This window comes from Asterias amurensis, chromosome 15 (assembly GCF_032118995.1).
Source record: "Asterias amurensis chromosome 15, ASM3211899v1".
Classification (NCBI taxonomy): Eukaryota; Metazoa; Echinodermata; class Asteroidea; order Forcipulatida; family Asteriidae; genus Asterias; species Asterias amurensis.
In genome coordinates this window covers 846,778-867,054 of record NC_092662.1, presented here as the reverse complement: position 1 = coordinate 867,054, position 20,277 = coordinate 846,778, and the positions used below count along the sequence as shown (strand labels likewise).

General features: G+C 38.3%; 3 protein-coding genes across 3 annotated transcripts; all 3 read right to left on the bottom strand.

Moving 5' to 3' along the window:
- Window positions 1–1,091: 1,091 nt before the first annotated feature.
- On the bottom strand, window positions 1,092–7,128 carry LOC139948112 (DNA-directed RNA polymerase I subunit RPA12-like). Its single transcript, XM_071946144.1, has 4 exons — window positions 6,999–7,128; window positions 5,695–5,798; window positions 4,714–4,823; window positions 1,092–3,929 (listed from the first exon to the last, which is right to left on the bottom strand). Exons 1-4 carry the CDS (start codon window positions 7,126–7,128, stop codon window positions 3,905–3,907), a joined length of 369 nt encoding a protein of 122 aa, XP_071802245.1. The 3' UTR covers window positions 1,092–3,904.
- A 1,229-nt stretch (window positions 7,129–8,357) lies between these two features.
- Window positions 8,358–12,200, bottom strand: LOC139948374 (A disintegrin and metalloproteinase with thrombospondin motifs 6-like). The gene is made up of 10 exons (XM_071946513.1): window positions 12,138–12,200; window positions 11,576–11,633; window positions 11,321–11,463; window positions 10,909–10,992; window positions 10,647–10,759; window positions 10,236–10,382; window positions 9,692–9,826; window positions 9,260–9,434; window positions 8,974–9,075; window positions 8,358–8,647 (listed from the first exon to the last, which is right to left on the bottom strand). The coding sequence occupies exons 1-10, from the start codon at window positions 12,198–12,200 to the stop codon at window positions 8,459–8,461; spliced, it is 1,209 nt and encodes a 402-aa protein (XP_071802614.1). The 3' UTR covers window positions 8,358–8,458.
- Window positions 12,201–13,114: 914 nt separating this feature from the next.
- Window positions 13,115–20,128, bottom strand: LOC139948289 (uncharacterized). The gene is made up of 6 exons (XM_071946391.1): window positions 19,999–20,128; window positions 18,427–19,137; window positions 17,915–18,047; window positions 17,265–17,422; window positions 16,559–16,886; window positions 13,115–15,832 (listed from the first exon to the last, which is right to left on the bottom strand). The coding sequence occupies exons 2-6, from the start codon at window positions 19,002–19,004 to the stop codon at window positions 14,483–14,485; spliced, it is 2,547 nt and encodes an 848-aa protein (XP_071802492.1). The 5' UTR covers window positions 19,005–19,137; window positions 19,999–20,128; the 3' UTR covers window positions 13,115–14,482.
- Between the last annotated feature and the right edge of the window lie 149 nt (window positions 20,129–20,277).

Here is a 20,277-nt window from a genome sequence, read left to right as displayed (position 1 = left end):
TGAGAACTAAATCGGTCACAAGTACATAATGCACAACAGCAACTTTCTAAGCGACGATGTTTCTTCTACAATAAAGGACCCTATTTACCTCCTACACAATCCCAATGTCATCTTTGATATCTCCTTATAATACAGTCAAAACTTCTTAACGCAAGTGAAACCAATGTATAATACCTGAGTACCTGAGTGAAATGTGAATAGCCATGTTCAGAATCTCGTTTCTCCGACCCTCGCACCAACATCTGGGTAGAAGTCTCCGCTATCCATCAGGTTCAGAGGCTCCCTCAGATCAGAAGAGGATGTCTGGTGTGGAAAAGTTGCTCGAAAAGTAGACCCGTTTACACAGGAACAGTATAGAGAGACGGGTACCAACTTAGGATAACAAAATGATCAGGTAAAAAAGTGAAAAAAAGTGCAATGGTCCTCAGTCCTTGACACTTTTGATACAGGCCCCCAAAGACTTCAACAGGCAACCGAATCCTTTCTCTCTTAGGTTTTGATTTTTTGTCGTAGAATAGTTTGTCAATCATGTAAGGTAGGACACCGGTAAGACAGACTACCAGCGCCACATCAACAAGATTTCACTTAATAAAATGCTTACCCAACCACTAACTCTTGGATCATTAGGTCGCCACACATTCCAGATAGTAGTTGGCCACACCGACCGGCACACACGTTTGCACAACTCTGCTGCTTCTACAGTTCAGTGGTGCTTTCTACAGCATTTAATGAATGGTAACCAAATAATTTAAGACACAATTTTTCAAATTATAAAAACAGCCAAGTACAACATTTACTATCCTTGAGTTGAAATGAATGTTATCTCCAAATATTTTTTGACAAAAAATCTCATTGAAATTTAGAACCGTTTTACTGTTACTGTCGCAGCAATGCAAAGACTAAACGCTATCAAATAGATCTATCAAAAGAAAAAATCGCCTTTTTGATCAATTTCATATAAAGTTTTGGACAGGTGTGCATCACACTTATCCAAATGCTTTATACTTTTGTCCCAACAATGTACTTACTGAAGATGTGTTTTGCTTGCAGAAATTGTCTAACTGTCTCGAGTGTAAGTTGTACTTGGCTTCACAATCATCAAAGTATTAATAATATAGAACAAGATGCACTCCCATAAATTGAGCCACAAGCAAATATTACATTAAATGAATTTTAGTAATGCAAAGAAACAAATGGTTTCCATTTTGAGGAAACCGGTTTAAGATATTCCAACATCGAGGAATCTAGAAAAGAAGAGGTTTTAAAGCAAGTAAAGTTTCAAAAATATTTATACGTTACCAGAAATTTGCCATGAGAATTTTGCCATTTTTTTTAGGATTCCGTATTTTGGAAAGTAAAGTCAAATGTTCTATCTGAAAAATATGTGTATTTTGTATAAAGTAATGTGAACTCATTTTGTGGGAATGTCTTGACAACATGAAAACTTTATGTAAAATACAGAAATATTATGCAGTTGTGACCCAAACTGACAAAAAGGAAAAATATTTTCACAATTTCCTATTTTCTGTCCCAAAATAAAGTTTACAGCTAAAAATTTGAATAGTTTCGTCAAAAATTGAGTGAAGTGTGTCATGCAATGAGTCTTCTTCTTTTTGTCAAGTTGGGTCACAGATGCACTGAATGAACAATCATGAATAAATCTATCGAAACAATTCACAACACATGGTTCAAGATTTATCATTATGTTTTTGCAACAAATACCCCAGGTGGGAAGGGGCACAGGTAAAATGGCAGGTGGCCATTTCTGACATACAGCCGCAAAGATTTACAGTAACTTTACCCCACAGAGGAAGGGTCAGAGGTCACATGGCGGGTGGATTAGTATAAAGTACCAGTCATTTCCCCAGGTAGGAAGGGGAAAAGGTCATGTGTGTTCATATGAACTTCAATATAAAGTTTGCTGCGACACAATCCCTAGCATAAAGGAATGGAAGTCACGTATGATGGTGGTGCTACAACAGCAAGTAACTGAACTAAAACTTTACTAAGTTTGCTGTGACCAAATCCCTAGCACAAAGGGATGGAAGTCATGTATGATGGTAGTGGTACAACAGTTAGCCACTAAACTAAAACTTCACTTAGTTTGCTGTGACCAAATCCCTAGCATAAAGGGATGGAAGTGGTACAACAGTAAGCCACTAAACTAAAACTTCACTTAGTTTGCTGTGACCAAATCCCTAGCACAAAGGGATGGAAGTCATGTATGATGGTAGTGGTACAACAGTTAGCCACTAAACTAAAACTTCACTTAGTTTGCTGTGACCAAATCCCTAGCATAAAGGGATGGAAGTGGTACAACAGTAAGCCACTAAACTAAAACTTTACTAATTTGCAGTGACCAAATCCCTAGCATAAAGGGATGGAAGTCATGTATGATGGTAGTGGTACAACAGTTAGCCACTAAACTAAAACTTCACTTAGTTTGCTGTGACCAAATCCCTAGCATAAAGGGATGGAAGTGTTACAACAGTTAGCCACTAAACTAAAACTTTACTAAGTTTGCTGTGACCAAATCCCTAGCATAAAGGGATGGAAGTGGTACAACAGTAAGCCACTAAACTAAAACTTTACTAATTTGCAGTGACCAAATCCCTAGCATAAAGGGATGGAAGTGGTACAACAGTAAGCCACTAAACTAAAACTTTACTAAGTTTGCAGTGACCAAATCCCTAGCATAAAGGGATGGAAGTGTTTCAACAGTAAGCCACTAAACTAAAACTTTACTAAGTTTGCAGTGACCAAATCCCTAGCATAAAGGGATGGAAGTGGTACAACAGTAAGCCACTAAACTAAAATTTTACTAAGTTTGCTGTGACCAAATCCCTAGCATAAAGGGATGGAAGTGGGACAACAGTAAGCCACTAAACTAAAACTTTACTAAGTTTGCAGTGACCAAATCCCTAGCATAAAGGGATGGAAGTGGTACAACAGTAAGCCACTAAACTAAAACTTTACTAAGTTAGCTGTGACCAACACCCACTGCTAGTGCTAGCAAAAATGTTAGCAGGCTTTCAAGTTTGCTGTGACACAAACCCCTAGCAGAAAAAGACAGCTCTGTCATTTAAACAGGGCAAGTGCACCAAGACGTTTTTTTCTTGGAATAGCTGCAAGAACATTTCAAGGGGCACCAAAGAAATGACCAGGGGCAACGTTGCCTCCGTAATGTATCAGGCGTGTCGTAGTAACAGCATCAAGGATGACATTTGTGCAATGACCAACTCTCAGGAAAAAGGGAATTTAAGTCTTGTCATGACCCATAAGTTACAAAGTATGCCATGATCCTAACCAGAGCTGGAAGGCTTTCATCATAGAAGTTGTGCAATCAAGTGTCTTGCTCGTTCCTTCAATCGATCAACCCACCCCTGGGGTAAGGGGAGGCTCAATCAATAACAATTCATGAAGGTAAAAAATTCAAGTTATATACACTGTACTCGTTTTTTTTTAAACTAGCTTTATAGCATGAGTTATCACAAACTAAAACTAATGTAAGCAACATTGACAGTTTAAAAACACCTTTACCACAGTTCAGCCATTTTGTCTGGTTCCCCTTGTACCGATCAAAACCCGCTCGAAACTCTCAAAGTTTGAAAAAGGAACCAGACTTAATTTTGATGTCAAACCTCATTTTGTTTCTTGAGACAATCCTGATGGCACTGTTAGTGATAAAGGATCCTGATCTTATTTAAAGTACCCATACTGTGATCACTACAGACGGATGGATGCTCAGCCTCCTCGTCAGTAAGACATCTCTATGGCATCAGCTGGTCGTCGTTGTATTCGTCGCCGGTGGTGATGTCATCTCCTTGATCCAGTGAGCTCTTGCCTTGAGTTCCTCTCAGTGAAGACTGATACGAAGACGTTGATTCTCTTCAGCCTCGCTATCTTAGGAGTACTCAATCTCTTGATGCCTGTAAATCAACAAAAAAAATCAAAACATTACAATACATAAAAGATTAACATTTGACCCTAACCATCCTGGGGTCGATTTCACAAAGAGTTAGGACTAGTCCTAACTTAAGACTTGTACTAGTCCTAACTTAGAACCAGTCCTAGGAGATATTAAAAACTTAAGGCTAGTCCTAAGTTAGGACAAGTAACTCGTCCTAACTCGCGATAAGACTAGTCTTAACTCTATGTGAAATCCACCGCAGATCCTTCAAAATCCAATTGCATGTTTTTTTTATTCTGTTTCACTGATGGCTGCATTTGTAACCAGTTTGGCTTTATACACATGTCGTGTGAACAGTCAATTTCTGCTTGAACACATCCTCATGTAGCACTGAAATCCTGTCATTCAGTGATGCTTGTGGCTCTTCAACAGTGTTACCCCTGATCACACCATTTATTTCATTCCTTGAACCATCTCACCTCATTTGGGGGAAAAACTGTACTGACCTAGCTAAATAAATCACAAGAACTATCTCTGCCCTCACAGCTATTAACCCCTGTGCAATCTATGCAAGTTGCATGATAAACCTAAAAGGGTCTACAAGCCTTAAGCCTGGTCCATACTTCCTGCAAATGTGAAGCAAACTCTGTTCTCACAAACTCGCAATGAATAAATCCCAACAGTAGAACCGTGTTCAGCCCCTTCAAAACATTCACTGCGAAAACAGGGCTGTGTCGTCAAAATTCATTTTGCATTTGCATTTGCAGGAAGTATGAAGCAGGCTTTAGTAGTGATTGACTTACTTGCATGATGGGCAGAAATAGAAGACGGTTTGTCCTTCATCAGCTGATCGTGTTTGTCTGGTGTGGAAATGAAGTCCATCGTGACCGCACTTGGCACATGCTCTGTCAATCTGAAAAAAAACATACAAAAACGAAATTAGCTATGCAAGTTTCCAAACATTTCCCCCAAAAATTTGCCAGGGGTTTCCTTACGGGTGGCGAACCCTTTGTCACTGATTTTTGCTCTTCTGTTTCAGGTAAAATATAAAACCTCTGAAATAAAACGAAACTATTTGTATATCAAAATATTTAGGGGGTTATTCTTTCAACATTAACCAAATGTCACCTTTTAATTCGAAGTGGCGCAGTTTTCAACTAAACACTGTTAAAAAATTGGCCAGGGGTTTCCCTACGGGTGGCGAACCCTTTGTCACTGAAATATGCTGTTTTCATAGGGGTGAAATATAAAACCTCTGAAATAAAATAAACAAGTACACACAAAGAATTTATTTTTCCAAAATTTACCAAATGACATACAACCTTTTCATCAAAAAAGTTATGCATTTTCCTTCCAAACAATTTTAAAATTGGCCAAAGGTTCCCCTACAGGTGGTGAACCTTTCACACTAATTTTTTTCTCTATTCCTGATACAAAATACAACGGTGAAACTAATTATTTTGGGGGTTATATCTTTCAAAAGAAACCATATGAAATAAACCACCTAAATATTTTTGACAATTGTACGTTTTTTTCTTTTCATAAACCAATTTTAAAAATGGCCAGAGGTTTCCCTGTGGGTGGTGAACCCTTTTCACATGTTTTTACATCTCTTTTGTTAATTCAGAGTAAAATCTGGATGATGAAACCTCTGAAAGAACAAAATAAAACTAAATGTTTTGGTGGTAGTAACAATTAAACAATCAATACAGTACGAACGTTTCTGTATGTAAACAACAACAGTTTTGACATTTCCTAAGATAAAACGCCATTGTTTTACTCACCAGTGGTCCTAGGTCTTTCTGGCTGACGACCTCATGACGACCTTCAACATTCTTGCGAGAGTTGAGACGCAGGTATGAGTGATAGACCACACCATGTAATGCAGCTATAAATAATGAGAGGAAAGATAAGTGATGAGTTTTCATTCATTCAAAATTCTGCTGTCTGTGCTGATAAATAGTGATATTTTTTAAAATTATATATGCGGTCACCGTGGATACAAAGAAAAGAGTATTTTAAAGCTTTGAATTTGGCTTAATTTTGTCACTGATAAATTTGTGAAAGGAATGCAATTTAAACTAAAAAAATTAAAAAATTTGTGGTGGTCGATTGTGAAATCGGATAACTTTCCATAAGGCGCCACCACTTGTTCACTCAAGGGATATCTCATTGAGATAAATTAGTAGTTGCAATAACGTAACCCTCCTGCCGACGTTATCGCAATAGATACTACATGTATATTATTTCATATAGAATGAAAAAGTGGTGGCGCCATTGGAAACTTTTCCGTGAGATCTTGAGTGCCCGACACCAGCAGCTATCAAGGCACGGACCATGCCTCATCATAAGATTTGAAAATCAGAAACTTTCATTCCCAAAAAACAGTCAAAATGGGGTTAACTTTCCGCCACCTCTATTTTACTCATTTTTCCTGGAAAGAAAAAATACCTGATCCGTGCTTTGTATACAAAACATATGGACACGCGTCTTGGAACACACTGTCGGATTGGGTATTTTTTCTTTCCAGGGCGAACGTGTGCAGAAAATTCTCCACGTTTGTCCTGGAAAAAATAAGCGCACAGTCCAGTCCGGAACATTCGGCATTTGTAATTGTAGTGTAGTGGTAAAACCATGGAGGAAGAAAATAGTAAAACGGAGTATTTGTAATTGTAGTAGTAGTAGGCAAATACGATAGGCCGGTACGCAAATGTTTTGTAAATAACAAAATCAAAATTTAAATTGTTGAAAACTTTATAAATATATAGTTTTTATAGTCTACTCTTTTCTAAAATAAAAATATCAATCATATAAAAAATATAAATAAAATATGTACATAAAAATACTAATTTATTTTTAAATTACAAATTATCAGTCACAGTTCATTTACATCAAAGTCAAAGTCATTGAGCTGAATTTGCATCAATGTAATTAACATACAAAGTCTGGTGTGATCATCAGCACCTCCTTGGCCACCTCCCGACCCCGCCTACCCTTTTTTTATAAATAACGCACAAGTCAAGGGGGCTATCACAAACAACTTTACAAGCCCCGGTTTCCACATGAAATATATATATTTCAAACTTACTTTTTGCATTGACTTTGTAAGGACATGTCTTGCATTTCATAACTACCGTTCCAGATTCAGGAAATGGTAAAATGGAGCCACATTGCGGGCAAAATTCTCGCGAAGAAGCAAATGACCCCTCTGAGTCCATGTTTTTGAGAAATTCTGATCCAGCATGCCTTTTTTGTACATGCAACGCACGTGATTTATCAAGCTGGACTTCATCCATACGTTCAGCGTTAAATTTTGGTTTAGGGTATCTGACTAGGTAATTAAATAGGAATCGCGCCCTCTGTCGGCGGATTGTAGAATCTCCCGCGCAAAGTTAATGAGTTTTATTAATTAATTGATGCACATGCTGGATGATTTTGATTAATTCTGGTTAAAATATACTAAGCGCAACAGGATAAACAATGATATTAAACAAACATTATCCCCCATACGAACCACACCACATCACTATCTAAGAGAGAAATCCCTTCCCACTACTAAATAAAAATCGCTTTAAATTTGTTTTAAATAATCCCTAGAACATTACAAAAGTTGTCACTCGCAAAGATGCAAAAACAAAGAAATAATATTATTATATGATTTTTTTTCAACCATGATAATGCTGGGAAATTAGTTTTTACCCCTGCTATTTTTATGTTTACAATTGTCTTGTGTGTCCTCGATCAAATGCATATTTTTTTAAAGGGATAAACCATACAGTAAACATAATAATAATAATAGTAAAAACAGGGGGGGGGGGACAACGTGCCGACACGGTCTTGCTGCTGGGGGATTGGCGAATTGTTTTTAGTTTTAAGTTTCTAATTCTAGATTCGCTTGCAATTCTCGGATTTTTTAACTGGCGTTTGGTGAGCAGACAAGTGAAGGAGACCGTTGCAAATACGCCTACATCAAGCAATAACGTTTTGTCACAAACTTCCACCCTGCGCCTCTTGAATTTCACCGACTGTATATAGCAAATTTTCCCAAATTTTTAAATTTAGATAATAAATATGTTCGATGTAAAAAGTACGTCGATGGCATCATGAATGGAGGACCTCCGTGATGGCATGTAATGTTTGTTAAAAGCTTATACAAACTATTGCAAGTCGTTAACCCAAAGCAACAAACGTATACCTTTCTCCATACATAAAACTTTCAAGAAAAATCCACGCTTACCATGTGTTTTTTGCAGTTTAATAGTGACTTCCATCTGAAGACACTCAGTGGCGAGCAGACGACTGTAGGTTTGGTTTACAGCAGCTGGACACCGACGACTGCACGTGCGCAAAACTTGGCTCAATACAGCGCCCTCAAATGGTCAACAAACTCTTGAGGCGTTTGTGTAATTTATTAATTTTTTCAAAGCTGAATTTTGTGTGTGTTTTTTATTCAAAGTAGAATCATAACTTTTTTTAATCAGGGTTTTTATTATTTCAAATAATAAGATTTTATTATTTTTTCTGAAGAATGTATTACTTTTGACAGTTTTATAAAGTTTGGCGGTTGTGCAGTTGTGTTGTTGGTGCTGGTGTGTCCATATAAGGAAACGTAGTACATTCGAGCTCTGAGCGGCGCGAGTGCATCGGGGTGTCCTGTTTGCTTGGACCTGTCTTAGACTCTTCTTGTCCGTTAGTTTGTTGTGGCAACCTAGGAACGCAGAACCCTCTAGAACACCACTGTAAAGGCAAAAATACTATTCCTTTAATTACGTAAAGTTCTTTTTTTAAATTCAAATTATTGCTAAAAAGCACGAAGAAAAGGAGCCTTTAGCCTGTATCTTTTCTTAACAAAATAGATCGAAAAAGCGGAAATGAGAAAAGGCTTATTGAAAAAGCGGAAATGAAAATGGCTTATTGAAAAAGCGGAAATGAAAATGGCTTCAGCCTTTCTTTACGGATTCCGTTAGGGTCGAAACGAGTCACAAAAGTCTAAATATTATTGTGGTAAAAAAATATTATCTAAACAGATCTTGGTTGGTGAAATCTGAGAAAGCGATGCCTACCATCAATGGTCCACACCGAGTTCCTTGAAGCGCCGGCCTCCCGTCGGTTAAACATGAAGACCCTCTTTCTCGTACAAAACATTTAAGTTTTCTGCACATCATCTGCAAGATGAAAATAACAACTTAAAGAACTTCTGAAGATCAAACATTTTTAAATATAAAAATACACTATTTCCTAAGAAATAAATATCATTTTCTTTCACTATACTTTCAAGAAACTTTGTTTGCAACATGCCGAGTTTATCAGATTAATGTTTGTTTTGATTAAAGAATTACAAACTTTTACCTGTATATTCCAGTCACTGCATGTGGTAGCCAGTGGCCCATAGAGCATCTTGCATTGGTAGTCCGAGTCGTAGATACGGCCGGGCGTCGCGTCGATGTCCAGGGCCAGGGGCATATGGCCTGGGAAACCTTCGAATGATGAGCTCTGATTCTTCAAGCAACTTGCACGATTTGAGCTTTAAAATAAAAAATAAAAATTGCAATCAATTCTAGACCGCTCGTTTTCCTTTAGAGAAGTTTCAAAAACGATTTGACTTTTTAAACAAAAATTTGACTTTCAAAAGGTAGGTTGTCTGAAAGTATTCATTTCACTTTAGCAATCATAATATCGAGTGTTTTAACACAAAGTACAGGATTGGTACACAAATTATTCAATTGCCTTTCCTCTTCTGGCATTGCAACAAGTTTGGTCCATCTTGGCGATAATACAAACCTAAGAAACTTCCTCACTGCTTGGCGACTGCATTGCGACCAGACGAAGGTCCGATGTCCCTCAGTGGCGTACCCACTCATGATAAAAACCCGATCTGGACATTCATTACGGTCACCATCATGCCGAATACCCAAGCTGAAATAATGGTATCAACAAAATTGAAATAAGTTTCAATATTTTGTGATCACAATTCAAGATTTTATATTAATATTGGGAAAACTGTGGGGTAGACACCGTTTTTTTTTACATTGTGGACAGTAAAGCTGGTAATTGTTTTGATGAATTATACTGGAAATGTTGTCAATCTTTGAAAACAAAATACAAGATTTATTAGCAAGCTCTCATGGACATAATAAATTATTCAAAGGTGATTCAATTGCGTTGTTGACAATATTTTATTTGAAACTTTCCCAACATTAGTATTCATAAAAACTGACAATTATTACAAAACAAAACCTTTCACAAAATACTCGTTTGCCACTGATTGGAAATCGGCATTAAGCTGTTTGTACAATGTATTTTGAACTATTTTTTGTTTACTTACATGTGCCCAAGTTCATGTGCTATGGTGTGTGATAGGACCATTGGACTCTTATCTTCACACAATGCGCAGTGATACCTAGAATCACAAGCACCTTTATTATAAGCGATTCCCGTTGCATCGTAGTTTCCACCTATGTGAATATCACGTCTGATGATAAAGAAAAATCATTAAAAGTTAACCGCACCCAAAAAATAATTTGAAGAAATTAATGACGTCACATCTCGACCATTTTCCGATTCATTAAAAATACAAGAGCAGACAAACGAGATCCGAAAAGTTTAAAAGAAACCAACCTAATCAAAAAAGGGTAAGGTTTTCCAACATCATTCCTTTATTGATAAAAGGTGTAGCCTAGATCGAGTCGATAGTGAACAACGAAATGATGAAATGTTTTTTTTTTTCCATACACACCTTGTGATCAGCATCGAAACATCAAGATGGTTTCCCACGTCTGTCAAATGTTGTTGCCACTCGCAGAACTTCCTCAATAACACATTGGCGTTATCTGTAGCCTCCAAATTGTCCTACATAATTATGGGAAAACTCTACTTTAAAACCCAATTAATTTCATTATGATTTTGAGTTGTATAATGACAAAATACAAAAAAGTGTGTCTTGATGAAAACAATTCTTCGATAGTAAACAAATTACACCTAAAAAAGTATTGACGAACCTCGTTTTCTTTCAGTACGTTTAATCTGCCGACTAACAGTTTCACTTTCACACTCATTGATTGACTGTGCCATAAACTTGCAGCCTGTAACAGGAGAATAAAACAGGTGTACCAATTAAAAAAATATATATTTGCGACCAAGGACGCAAATAAATAACACTCTTCAACAGGCAAAACATTATTGCGGAACGCACCACTGCAAAGTGCACATCTGTCATTTCCACCATTTTGGGAGACGCCCGATGGGGGTCATTTCCTGTTTGTACTTTTTACTCCCAAATGGCGAATTTTGAATCCCAAAATGACGGCATGGCCCAGGCGCGTGAAGTTGCTGTTTTGATTTAGTTATGAAATAAATGTATTTTTGTGCAAGACAAATTTCGATAATTGTTTATGTAAATACGGGTCTTACCACATTCATCATTTCCATGACGTAATGTTCAGTGTCATCTCCGTGGTATCCATAGCAACTCGCACCAACAACTACATTCAGTGTCAAAAATATTGGCTGTATGGGAGCAGTCGATAAATCATGCGAGCTGGATACGATAGGATCTGAAAGAAGGAGGTAGATACCACGTTACCATAGTAATTTGGGGTTGAAAAAGCTAAAGTAACTTGGACCTGCGACTTCCGGATTAAAGAATTCAAATTATTCAAAACTTACCTTTAGGTCCAGTGTATTTCCCGAGCCGTGTTTGACGACCGACTCGAAAAGAAAACACCTGCAAAGACCAATACACAACTATTTTTAGTCTCACAAAAAGTGAGTTCATAAAGTTAATCAATGCTTTGCTTTATAACAAATTTCACAGATGGGAAATAAGTTATTTGTATACTATCAAGAGGTGAAGATATTGGAGCCGGTGTCAGGTGCAATTGTGTCCACCATGCAATACTGTCCGGGTCTATGCAAAAACCGTCCGGACGGATACAATTGCATTTTGCAGCAGCGTCCGGGCGGACACAAGATGCATATGCAAAACCGTCCGGTGGACATTATTGCATATGCAATAATGTCCTCCAGATAGTATTTCATAGAGAACATAATTGCATGCGACACCGGAAAGCAGTGTCTAACTCCAATAGCCCAGACTTTCAAACATTACACATTTAGTTCAAATAAATAAAAGCTTCAATTCGATCTAGGGTTGAAATCGGCCAATGGTATATGCGTTACAATGGCAAATCACACAAACTACGGACAGAATTAATCCTCCATTACTGACCTGATGATAAACTACCAATTCTAAAGATACCATCACCACCACAAGGGCCTGTCTGAAATTCATTGATGAGCCAGTGGCAGACTCCCTGCTCTTTCTCCTCTCAGAAAGTGCCGTTTAGCCTCAAAGAATATCTAGCCTATAAATAACGAGACCACTCTCTCCTTATGGGAATGTTAATAACACGATCCAACGTCATCCTCGACTAAATAAAGCATTGACCCCGTGCACTCTCCAAAATCATATTATTATCAGCAAACTGAACAAAACCAACAAACGGTTCAATGATTTTTTGACAAAAGCCACCCGCTCCGAGTTTTGGGTACAAAACAGTAATGGAACTGCTCAAGGACATATCTCGATGAATGTGTACATATACATCTAGCAAAGTTCATAGGCTTGTTTGTTGTTTATTCCTCGTATACCGAATGTGTAGAAGACATCTGATCCCTATGCCATAACCCCCCCCCCCCCCACCCTTTCCCCTCCCCCACTTTCCCACCATCTTTCCCTTCACAACCAAAGTAGTCCAACTGGTTGACCCAACAGTTTATTAAATCACTCTGGAACTTCAACGAAAGAATGTTCTATGTTATTAAAATGGCTCACCAGAATGACAACACTTTATGTCCATACCTGGAAACCTGTATTTCGCAAAGATACTAAAGTCTCCCCCCCCCCCACACCATGGTTTTTGCATAGCCCCGGACACGATTGCATATGCGAAAGTGTCCGGCGGAGCGGACAGTATTTTATGGCGGACACAATTGCATCTGGCACCGTCCCAAGGAACAGTGTACTGGAACTAACAAGTTTTCAGTGTCTTCCGAGACGTGCAGTCGACTGAATAGAATATTATGGTCTCACATTGATCCTTATTTCATCCCAAGGAAGACCTGCAGTATGGTCGGAAGGAAAGCTGCAGTTTCATCCAAAATGAAAACCTTAAAAAATGACTCAATCTTCTCAATACATGTGTATACTTTGTAATAAAAATTGCGTTTAATATGATAATACAATGCTGGTATACAATGTCTTGCCAAAATGAAAAAAACGAAACCGCTTGTTCAAAAATGTTAATAAATATATTGAGCATCTAAAGATTGATTAATTGAAGCAACAACATACGTAAAACTTCTCAGCAAAGCGACAACATAATATATTGTTTTACACATACAGACTGTCAACTGTAAATATTCCGGAATTCTAGTTAAAGGCAGGGTATACTTTTGGTTACTCCTTAAAGAGTTCTGGGGAGCTGTTGATACTACAAACATTGTCTAGTTTTATAGGTAATGTTTCAAACACAAAATTTAATCTGAGAAAGGCTTCAGGCACGAACTTTCTGGCAAGGAAGACTTTCTCCAGCATTTGGAAGCACAAAACTCTTTGCAACAGGGGTGTTTTTCTCTCAATATGTTCTTACAACTTCGATGACTGGTTGAGCCAGGTTAGGTTTGTAAAGTTAGGAATAATATGTTCGGAGGCGCCAAGTAAGGATTCTGGGCTTTGAGAGCTACAAAAAGTATACCCTTCCCTTTAAGAATCTAATTTTTAAGTGGTTTTCTGTGTTGTACGAAGTATCCCAAAACTAAAAACATACATGTTGAAAGAGCAAAGCATCTTTAAAGTCAAGAGGCAAGAATAATTTAAGTGCTTACAAAATGTTAAAATGTTTTCTGAAATGGTTTGATGTATACTGAATAGAAAACAAGTAAATATATGTATGGGATGCAGGCCCGATTGATGTTTTGTTTTGAAAGAGCAGGGGCATCAAGGCGTTTCCTTCTTGGTTAAGGCCTCCTCAATAAGGAAAATGTAAACTTTTTGCTTGAACATTTCAAAGGGCGAGTTAAAAATGTATAACTTCCATTCGGTTCTAATAATTGATACAAACAACTGTGTGTATTTAAACTTCTTTGATTCACAAAAAGATTTCATTAAGTTAAATTTTAAAGGGCAAAGAAATATGTAATGTGTTAAAGATGAGGTTAATGCTGAAAATCCACCTGAGAAAAATACTTTTTACTTGCTCCTGCTATTTTCAATATACATTTTATATGGACAAATACCATTGTGACAATAACCCTGTGTTTTGCAGACATATAGTAGGCCATGAAAATGCCTAGGTGGAACCTTTGGAAGATAAATGGATCTTTGACAGTATTTTGTATTTCAGTTGTTATTCTGGAAAATACCAAGAAAATGGTTACATGCAAAAAAAGTATAGATTTCATAAAATTAATTCTGTACATAAAATTAATTCTGCTATCATAGATATAAATGTACATGAAATATTTGAGGATGGATTTGTTATGGCAACAGAGTTTTTTATGAGTCTTTTCAAATCAAGTGCTACCGACCACAGTGGGGTGGTTGCCAACTCGACCCTCATACATAGCAATGAGTGTATGGAAGCGGTCTGGTTTGCCCTCCTGGTTAACAGGGGGAAGGACCGGGTCAGTAGCTGTCTTAGGTAGAGGGTAAAAAGCCTGAACCGATTTGGCTTTCTGTTTTTGTTGAGCGATGCGATTTCTAGCCTCCATCAGTCGCTCATTGGCCTCTTGAAGCATCCGGGTGTCTAAGGCAGATTTCTCAACGGCATTTTGTGCCTGGCGCATCATCTGACGATGCTCAAGGTACTGTTTGACAAGGTCTAACTGGTGTTTGTTGCAGTCTCTTTCACCATCTACCTGGTTCTGACGACTTTGTAGAGTGAAATCATCCTTTGCTTGGCGGTCATGTCTGATCAGGGCATTTGAGATTGAGGTATGTTGACCAGTAAAGTCAACCATGAAGGATTTGTCTCTCAGAGAGCTCTTAGAGAGCTCACGAGATTTCAAGCGGGTTTCTTTTCTACGTTCTCTCTCAGCTTTCTCATGGTTGACTCGCCTCTCAATTGCCTCAATGTTATCGTTTGCATCATTGTCTTTCTTCTTGATGGCCTGGAGACGTTTCTCCTCTAAGAAGTTCCTTGCCTGCTGTTTGGAAGCCTCTCTGAGCTCACGTAAGTTTGTCACTTTGTCAACTGTTGAGACAAGTTTCTCTGCTTTCGCCCGATCTCTGTATGCCTGCTGGACGGCACGTAGACAAGACATTCCCATTGTGCCTTGCACCCTAGCAAACAGTCTCTGATCAGCATTGATAGATTTTGACTTGACTGGTTTCTGTTTTGTCTCTCGTAAAGTCCGATCAATAACATCTTTATGGGAGTGTCTTATATCTTGTCCCACCTCACGCTTTGAAATCAAGAGCTCCTGAAGCAAATCCACATCATGCAAAACAGACTTCAGCCCAGACAGGCGGAACTTTATCACTGTCTCCTCATCATCTGTATCAACTTCTTCCTCACATTCCCGCTCCAGCTGGCTACTTGGTAATGGCCCAAGCATCTGCTTCACTGTCTTAAACTCCTTCTTCTTCCGATCCTTCTGCTGTTTTTCATGTCTGTGTTTCTTCATACTCTTGATGGGCTCGACGCCTTGCTCTCTGGGTTTACTCAAGCCCAAGAAGGAGCTCACGCCCTCATCAAGGTTTGTCTCAAAGACGATGGCCTGACTGGCTTCTTCTGATTGAAACATTGAATCTGTCTGGAGCTTGGTGAGGTCAATGTGGAGGTTGGTGCGCTTCCTCATGGTGGAGAACGGCTCGCTGACTCCAGGAGATACTGAGATTGCTGGCATACTCAGATTAGTTTCCTGTTAAAACAAATGGAATGTAATTATTAGCAGACTATAAAACATTTTCTTGAGAATATTATTTGGCGTTATTTTTACACCAATGTGTGCAGTACTGAATACTTGGAACTTTCCCAAGCTCTGTACCCGAGTAAAATGCCTGTGATTTTTTTCACAGAGCTCGGGAAATGCTAACACACATCGGTGTAAGGGTAAAACCAAATATAAGAATTATCACCTAGGCAAATTTAACTTTTCTTTTGAGTTTTCTTGTGGATTGATTTGTTGACTAGTTCACTTTAAAGGAAAAGATTTCTCATTTCAAATCTATTAAAGGCAGTCGACACTATTAGTAATTACTTAACATAACTATTAGCATAAAACCTTACTTGATAACGAGTAGTGGAGAGCTGTTGATAGTATAAAACACTGGGAGAAACGGCTCCCTCTGAAGTAATATAGTTTTCGAGAAAGGAGTAATTTACAACGATTTTGACTTTAAGACCTCAGAATTAGTTTTTGAGGTCTCAAAATCAAGCATCTGGAAGCAAACAACTTCGTGTGACATGGGTGTTTTTCCCATTCATTATTATCTCGCAACTTCGATGACCAATTCAGCTCAAATTTTCACAGGTTTTTTATTTTATGCATGATTATGTTGAGATACACCAAGTGAGAAGACTGGTCTTTGACAATTACCACAATTTAAAACAAAAGAAAAGTATGACAAGAACATGTTCAACCTACCTTGTCATCAGAGTAGCCAGTCATTCGTGTCTCCTCCAGATTCAACTGTTTCTTATCAGGCACAACTGAAGACACAATACTAGGAGTCTTTGAACCAGGTCGCCTGTTTGCTAGATACATGTCGTAGTCAATTCGGGTGATAGTAGAGCCATCAGTGATAGAAGGGGCATTAGGTGGTTCTGGTGATAGCCTTTTAGAGACTACCGGAACTTCTTGGATGATAGTGGCAGGCTCAATTTGGGGTTTTGTGGGCGTGGCAGGTGTAGGGAGGGGCTTCCATTCAAGCCCCTTGAAGCTTCGCCAAAATCGCTGTATGCAGACAGAAGCCCTGCAAATTGGGAATATTGGAAAAAAGTCAAATTTACCATTTACTACAGAACAAATGTAGATAGACAATAGTTCTACAAGAGCAGGCTCATACTCACTGCAATGATGATCATAAAAATTGTTTTTTTCAAAACATAGTAAATTTTAGTCATTCAATCATTATGAAACATCTTAAAGAGAAAAATAAAAACTTGTTTCCTTGTCGGTGATGGGCCATTTTTATTAAATTCTTTCCAAACCCCACCATCTTCTTTCTAAACCTTGTCCCTCTCCAACTTCCAATCCTACATTAATTAAAAGAAAGACTTCTTGAAAGTGGTTAAAGAAATGTAGACTTTGAAAAGCTGCATCTTGTTAATCTATTGTGGTTTCTACATACCATATTTTGGTGTCAAAGAGCAACTTGTGATGTCTCCTTGCAAGGAAGCCTCTAATGCTCTTCTGGATGATAAGAACTGGTGAGTGATGAGATTGGATGCTGGAAACCTCCTTCAAGACGTGTAACACTAAAGCCATCTCATCCTCAAATGTGCTGTCCTGTAATGAAGATAAAACCAAAGATTAGTTAGCAGAGTTATTAGAAGGGGAGGTCGAGAAAGAAGAAGGTGGGGGCTGGAAAGAAAGAAAAAAAATCATCACAAAAACAAAACGTAAACAAATCTACATGTATGTATTTTTCCCAGGCCAGATGTTTTTATAATATTTCAGCCATGGTAAAAGTTTCTACGGTGTGTTCAATGAAGTGTACAAAGATTATTTACATGGCTACCAGTTCCCTCTGAACCACTATTCTATTCAAAAGAGAGATTAACAACATGCTGTCATCACAAATTCCTTACAGTACGTATTCATTTACCATCAAGAAATAAAGAAAGGGGAAATCCAATGAGCATAAATCAAGGCCTGGCACAATAAATCAACTCTGATGCCGAGTATTTTGTTCAAGCTGACATTGTTCTTCATAATTTAAAAGATAAATCCAACATCAAATTTCTAAACTTTCATAAATTTGTATATTGGCATACATACCTTTTTGGAATGAGGCACAGGGTTATAGTGGAAGGCTGGATTCATCGTAGAAAAGTGACTCCCGAAAGATGCATCCTCAATGATCTCCTCATCTGAGATAACGTGATAATCAAGAGCCTTCAAGGACCAGATGCTGTTGGGCAAAATAAAAATGTAATGTTTCACTCTTTTTCACTCACTAAAGTTGTTTTATACAAGGTTATAACACACACACAAAACAGAAGCACGCGGCAAACAAAAGAGTGGCATGAAGAAGCCAAACAAGGAAAAGCAGGAGACAAAAATGAAGATGGAGAGATGAACTAGGAACATAGGATAGGGACATAACTTAGATAGACATCTCAGGAAGAGATTGAGAATTGGTGCAGACGTTTTCTCCTGCAGTGGAGGGAAATAGGGCAAAAAGAAAGTTCTTTAGAAAGAGTGAGATTTTTTTATGAGGAAGTTAAGTCCTACAATTGTATGAATCTGTGTGATTTCACAGATGAAATAAAATCACAATTTATGCCTACCTGTTGACAACATGATGTCGATAAGTTTTCTTCAAACTGATTGGCGTGTCATACAGCGTTAAAACATGAAGGTTCTCCGCCTCCCCCATATGCTGCAAACAATCCAACTTCCCAATACTGTTATTATGCAAATGTACAACCCTCAGATTTGGCAGACATCTCCAGAACTCCGGCCCTGGCAGGGTTGAGATCTGATTGCTATGAAGATCAAGTTTCACCAGCTCCGGGCAGTTGGCAAGAGCAACAAAGCTAGTGATGTAATTCCCAGGGAGGATACAAATCTTGAGCCTTGTGAGCAACTGAATCTGTCCTATGTTGATGAGATGAACACTGGAGAGTTTAACAAGATGAATGTCCAACACTGACTGTGTCTTCTTCAATGATTTATCTTTCTTGGTCTTGCCACTCCCCCTCTTCAACAAGTAATCTTTATCAGGAGACGTCAGGTATCCTTTTTCTTCTGCGTGTCTTAGGAATTCACTCTTTCGTTCTTTCTCCATGATGGACCGCAACCTCTGGGGTTTTTCTCTCTCCCTGAGCCATAGGGCGAGCTGGGGCTGATGGTGGATAGTAAACATCTTCACTCAGTGAATTTATCTATTTCCAGGAGAAAAGACTCTTGTTCTTGTGTGAGAAGAGTTGCACTGTTCCTCTTTCACAATGCTGACAACTTTGTTTATGGCATGTTTCCCTTGGCTGCATTACCTTTATCTGGAAAAGTAGACAGATTTGTAGGATTATGGGATTTGCTTTCATTCGACCTAAAATAAAATGACCTGATGACAAAATATGGGACCAAACACACAACAACTTGACCGAGTACATTATGGTTTTAACATGTTAAACTTTCTCAGGGATGAGTGAACGATGTGTTTTATAAGGTTTAACAACCATTTGATTTGGTTTTGAATTATTCATGTACAATTTTTTTTAAAAGAAAGATAACTTTAAGGGAAAAACGTAACTCACTTAGTTAGGCTTAATACCTAGAACTAATTAAATTAAGTTCAAAACAAAAGTCATTGAGAAAAAGAACAGCTCATTATAACAACTGCACTGACAGTGACTGACTGAACATTTACGGCCACTAATAATATAAATTTAATTTAAACAGGTTCCAGGTACAGCGGTCAATAGAGGCAGGGTAGGCCTAATTGGTATACGCAGCGGATAACTTTCCGTATGGCGCCACCACTTTTTCACTCATTTTTACAAAAAGGGATATATCAATCAGGTAAATTAGATACTATATTATTTTATTTCGAATGAAAAAGTGGTGGCGCCATACGGAAACTTTTCCTACGCAGCTGAGGCAGATGGCAAACCATGGCCACAACTGCCACGAATCCGCCCACTCAGCGCAGCGGTCTCAATTTGCATGCAGAGAGCGGGGGGACGAACGGTGCCTCCGTCCCCCGCCCCGCCAACTGCGTGCCGCACGGTCGGGTCGGCCGACCGGGCACGAACACGGCCAAAAAGAGCTTACAAAACACCCTAAAATATATCTCATGTACATCAAACTATTGCTATTATAACTTCATATAACACTACATTTACAAGAGACATACTTACACAAAGAACTCTTAATTTCCTGTCCAGTAGATCCGATTATAGCACGATTTTGTACGATGGGTTTGTGCAATTTAGAGAGCCGCCATATTCATTGACCGTGTACTGTGTGTAGCCACGACGACAACCTTTCTGAATAGTTGTTTACCAAATGAAACAATCTCGTCCCCGCGCACTACGCCATTTTCGTTATAACATAACGAGGGATCGAGTGGCGTTTCAAAATTAATACAAGGATAACTACAATAATGAATAATTCATGTCTTGGGTCACAGTTCACTA